This window comes from Pollachius pollachius (assembly GCF_949987615.1).
Source record: "Pollachius pollachius genome assembly, contig: scaffold_148, whole genome shotgun sequence".
NCBI classification, from domain to species: domain Eukaryota; kingdom Metazoa; phylum Chordata; class Actinopteri; order Gadiformes; family Gadidae; genus Pollachius; species Pollachius pollachius.
This window is the reverse complement of record NW_027641151.1, coordinates 35,560-41,224: the sequence shown is the minus strand read 5'-3', so window position 1 is coordinate 41,224 and position 5,665 is coordinate 35,560. Positions and strand designations below refer to the sequence as shown.

Genomic DNA, 5,665 nt, shown 5'->3' with positions numbered 1-5,665 from the left:
GTCGGCGAGGGACTCATGTATTTGTGTTATCATTAATGTTCAAGGGAAGGAACAGCAAATGGTGGAGCAGCTATTTAAAAATGGCCTGCTTGAGATTTTTCCCTCAATTTGCAGCCGCTCTGAGATGTGAGCACCGTGGCAAAATCCACTTTTCAATCACACGCAATTAACACAAGAGATTATGAAGAAGAGTACGAGAGATTGGGCTCCACGCAACCGGAGGAAAGGAGAGTGCACGCTGGGACCACGTTTCCCCGGCGCAAAGCGATGAAAGAGAGGCGATATTTGACAACAGCGTTCTTAAATAATAAGAGCATGAGAGCAAAAAGTACATATATTCATATTTTTATTTATAATTCCATTTCTGGGAGGATATTTTGTACACCAAATATCCCGTTGGCAGTTAAGCGCATTCAATGTGTTTAGAAGCCAGAAACAGTCACTTGGTTGAACAAACACAAATACAAAATAAAAATAGCCACAAAATAATGAACTGCATGTATAGAACATACAAAAAGAATCCCTTTGCCTACTCAGTAGGTAACTTCAACATTCCAGCTCTTGAAGATATGATATTTACATTTCGGTTTTTACAAAAATATAGTTTAGAATTCAGTTTTTTTGCTTACATTCTTAACGAAACGAAGCGCCGCTCTGTCCTCTGTTCTCCTCTCATCCCTGTGTTCCCTCCCTTTCTGACTGACTTACATTCTGTAACCAAACAAAAACAATAACAACGGCCCCGGACCCCCTGAGGTCTGGATGCCTCGTCCCCGCATGCAGCCAAAACGCAACATTAGCGCGGCTCCACCAAAGGCACCGTGCAACGGGACATTTGTCTTGCTTAGCTGTTGTTTTTGTTATTTCTAAGTGAACATTTCGCTATTTTTTCTTCCTTTTTTCCCTTTTTAATTCTCCATATAACAGAGGGTATATGTCACATGGGAGAGAAAGAGGGAAGGCAATCGTACCAGTGGATGATATTTACAAAAAGAACAGATGGTAACAACACTCCTGCTCATGCTTGAATACCTAAGTGCGTTCCCAAACAATGTCAAAACGTATCACAGCATTATCACTACGTAATAGAGAAAGTACTTAGAAAATATGGCCCTGCTCACTTCAAATAATACAATGCAAATATGCAAGTTAAGTTTTCACATCAATGGTACTAAAGAATGAAAAACAAAATAACATGGCACGTGTACAATATACATATACAATAGCTTATGTATATCATTCAATGTCTTTTGTGATGCATGGCGCTCAGCAGGAATGCAAACGTCTACTGCTCAACCTCTTGGTTCCGTCTATAAGTAAATCTGGGAGGACCGCAATAGTAGAAATCTATCGATACCTGTTTCTCCTGCTCCCTTTCCTTGAGTCCTCGAATGTCTCAGAGAGAGAAAATAAAAATCCCTTTTTTTATTTTATCATCTACTGTCTTTTCTCTGGCCAGACCTTGAGCCTGCTTCATCCTCCCCTCCTCCTCCTCCTCCTCCTCTCTGTGCCACGTAACTCTGAAGATTGTCCAACACTGCGTCGGGAGCAGAATGAAAAGTGCTTTTCAGAGGGTCGAACCAGCCGATTGATGCTGGATTAATTCCCTCAGAGATACTTAAGAAAGAGCGTTCTAGACGACCAGGGCGTTTGAAAGTAAGAAAAAGGCCGGAGCGGAGTGTACGGTCTCTGTCCGCCGCGCCCCGCCCTAGCAGATCTCGATGGTCCGGGGGGAGAGGGTGGACTGCATGTCTGACAGCGGGGTGGGGACGGGGGAGCTGTAGAGGTTGGAGCTGACGGAGGAGGAGAAGGAGGTCCCCACCTGGGACTGGAAGCTGCTGGACATGGAGACGGACGGGAAGGTGGTGGCCACCGACGGGGAGGGGTAGGGGGTGTGGCCGGGAGATGAGTAGCAGGAGGTGACCGGGGAGGGGTAGGAGGAGACCGGGGAGGGGTAGGAGGTGATGGGCGAGGGGTAGCTGGAGGCCGGCGACGCCGACGACACCGGCGCCGCCATGGCCGCCACCGCGCCCGCCTTCTCCGCCTTCTTGTCTTTCTGCCGCAGGTGGATCTTGGTGTGCCTCTTGCGCTCGTCGCTGCGGGCGAACTTGCGGCCGCAGATCTCGCAGGCGAAGGGCTTCTCGCCCGTGTGCGTGCGGATGTGCGTGGTCAGGTGGTCGCTGCGGCTGAAGTTGCGCATGCAGATGCGGCACTGGAAGGGCTTCTGGCCCGTGTGGATGCGGATGTGGCGCGTGAGCTCGTCGGAGCGCGAGAAGCGGCGGTCGCAGGTCTCCACGGGGCAGGCGTACGGCCGCTCGTGCGGGGGCGTCTTACTGGGCCGGGTGGGGTACTTGCGCATGCGGCTGGGCTTGAGCAGCGGCGACTGGTACACGCCCTTCAGGTCCTGGGAGCCCGTCTGCGTGGCGAAGGCTTTGATGGTGGACAGCGGCGTCAGGGAGGGCTGGCCCGACTGGCTCAGGAAGGGCTTCTGGTCGGGGGGCACCAGGCTGATCTCGCCCTGCTGCTGGGGGAACAGGTAGTCGGGGATCATGGGCACGGGGAAGCTGGTGCTGCACGTCTTGCCGTTGGGGTAGGCGGGGGGAGGGTACTGCAGCGACCCCCCCGCCGAGCCCGGGAACACCTGGCCCTGGTCGGGGAACATGTCGCTGTTGGAGCTGGAGTAGGTGGGTGCGGCCGAGTAGATGGGGTTGGGCTCGCTGTGGTGGATGGAGCAGCTGAGGCTGGAGCTCTGGGAGGAGGCGGAGGTGGTGGTGGAGGAGGTGGAGGAGGGGGCGGAGGACACGGAGGACGCCGAGGAGGTCTGGGAGCCCGCCGAGGAGGAGAGCGGGCCGCCGGGGGCGTTGATGCCCACCAGCCCGCTGACCAGGCTGAACAGAGGCTCCGCCCACAGGCTGTTGCTGCAGGTGGTGGCGGGCTCCAGGGTGAAGCGGCCGGTGTAGGAGATGGGCGGCAGGCGCTGGGTGGAGTAGGTCTGCTCCGCCATCGACTTCTCACAGTTGAGCGCCAGGTCAGGTAACGTGTCTGCGGGGCGGGGGGAGAAGCAGAGCGGAGCATTAATCAACCTGTCAATATCCTGGAGGGGGGGGGCGCTTTGTAGGGCTGGAGGGCGGGGGGGCCAGCTGCCTCTAGCTGGGTGTCAGCCCGGTGCCTTGTTACCGCTCAGTGTGTCCGCAGGTGTGTCCCCCCCCCGCCCATAAGAACACATCTGCCTCTCTCCGTCCCCACGCCGCCGTGGCGTCGCTGCCTACACGCTGCCTCCTCCCGTTCTGTTCCTGGAGCTCTCTGTCTCCCAGGCTCCATCGCTTCTTTATGTTGGTGTACAGGCATGCACGCACACACACACACACACACACACACACACACACACACACACTCAATCACACACACAAACACACCCGCCCACGCACACACAAACTCAAGCTCTCACACACACACACACACATACACTCACACATACACCCACACACATGCAAACTCAAATCCTAAATTGCACGCGCAGGCACACACACTTTTTTTCTTGAAGCTCATCACGCAGCCGAAGGCAATCGATTGCTGAAACTGCAGTTTCGCTTTCAGAAATGCAATTGGAATGGGGCCGAAGCAGTACACAGGGTGAACAGTAACAGGGCGATGTTCAGCACCTCCGCGTTTTAGCAGAGTGCTCCAAATTATTGATTCGTCGTAAGCAACCTTTTTTTTGTTGTAACATTTTGTATTCATCCTCGGAAATGAGTCAACTCAATTCAGAGATCGGATGATTTTCCTCTCGCTGCATTTGTTTACCAACTTCACTCCCACGCTAATAAATCAACCGCAACCATCAGGCTTTTCAGCAACTGCTCATATTTTAACCATCTATATTTCCACATTAAATAACAATCATCCCCAGGACGCCTGCCCACTCGCGCAGACAGTGCGAGTCTCCAGCCCCAGTGTTGTGACAGATGACAGATGCACGCCCGCCACAGAGACCGACAGAGAGCGAGCGAGAGAGGGAGCGCGCGGTGCTTACCTCCAGGCAGGTGGTCGTAGTGGTCTCCTGGCTCCCCCGATCCGAACACCGTGCCCTCGGGCGCCGAGGCGGTGAGGAAGGGGGTCCCCGCAGAGCTCAGCATCATCATCTCCTCCAGCTTGGGGTAGTTATCCATGGGCGAGTGAGGGAAGCTCAGGGGGTCTGTGATCTGCAGCGCTGGGAGGATCATCTCAGTCTTGGCAGCAGCCATCCTTGGCCCGGTGCTTGAGCCTAGGGGCTGAGGGGCTGGCGGCTGACCCGGAGGGAGGGTTGGCCGGCAGGCTGGCTGCGTAGGGGTTCGGCGCCTCGCAGCAGGTGTGGAGGGGTTCACTACTCCAGCTCAGAGAGCGAGGTGCCGCTGCCGCTGCTGCTGCTTCTGAAGTAGAGGATGCCTGCGTGCTCTTCTCTCCTTAGTCTCCTCTTCTTCAGGTTGTCTTCTCGTTTTCTTTTTTCTCCTCTTCGTTTCTTGGAGGAAGACAAGTAAGGATCCACTTGTGTTGGTTTTTTGTTTTTTTTCACAAAATAACTTAAATGTCCTTTTGACTCATTCCCTTGAATACGGAATACCGGTAAATGAATAAATTCTCCTTGATTTTTTTTTAAATTGCTTAAAATTACTTATCCAATCAAGGCGTTGACCTTATTGGATTAAATGTTGTTTTGAATTCACTTTTACTTTGTGTGCGCGTTGCCTGAGTTCGGGAGTTCTATCGCTATGTGTTTTCTATCTAGCTGTGCTCTGGCGGTTGCGCTTCTGGGCTCTGAAGGCGCTCTCTCTGCTCAGAGGTTTCCCTAGGATTTATATACTCTCTTGTTGTGACGTAGATGTCCATATTTGGATCGAAGGAAGACCATATTTAGGCACTGCAGTGGAGCACTCATGACGTTGGGGGAAGCAGAGAGGGGACTTTATATCGAGCTGTCGGGAGTCAATTGTGAAGACATACACTTTGATATCCGGTCGCAAATCAATGTTTATTCACTGCGGAACACTTTTGTGAGAAATATAATAAGTTCCGCGTTCCCCCCAACTGCACTGCACGTTTGAAACCGGTTCCCATCTGTGCAGCAGACAGCGCGCTTGCCGGAAAACCTGGCTCCGCCGTGCCTTATAAGGTCGTGACTACATAAGGACCTATTCCGGTGTGTTTCCATTTCCCTGTCCTTATTTGGAACTTCCTGGTGTAGAGCCGAACGCTGCTTGGACTCACGTCCAGCCCTCTCTCTCTCAATAACTAATGTCAGCAGCCCGACCGAGGCGAGCGGTCCTAAAAAGCTGTGTTTATAATGTTATCCAAACTGTTTCAGCGACGGCAGCACGGCCGCAGCTCTGCGGTTCAGCACCGAGTACACAACGTCAAACATTAGGACTCACTCTCTCCACTGCGAACACAACTCTTCCTGCTTCTCTCATGGCGCGCTGAAGTTTTGTGTTATGATGAACTGCACGCACACAAACAACGTGATAGGCTTTAAATGCGAACAAATCGCGATTAAGAGCAGGGAAATAGCATTAATTCAGAGAGAGACTCGGGTCATAGATCATCTATCGCGACAGTGCAGCTCCGTGCAGCGGTGGATTGTTATTCGCGTCATTGTAGTGCATTGAACAGCGCGCTCGTTAACGCTCAC

The 5,665-nt window shown here is 52.7% G+C and overlaps 1 protein-coding gene across 1 annotated transcript; it reads right to left on the bottom strand.

Moving 5' to 3' along the window:
- Positions 1-329: 329 nt before the first annotated feature.
- Positions 330-4,794, bottom strand: egr1 (early growth response 1). Its single transcript, XM_079759374.1, has 2 exons — positions 4,034-4,794; positions 330-3,042 (listed from the first exon to the last, which is right to left on the bottom strand). Exons 1-2 carry the CDS (start codon positions 4,242-4,244, stop codon positions 1,709-1,711), a joined length of 1,545 nt encoding a protein of 514 aa, XP_079615500.1. The 5' UTR covers positions 4,245-4,794; the 3' UTR covers positions 330-1,708.
- Between the last annotated feature and the right edge of the window lie 871 nt (positions 4,795-5,665).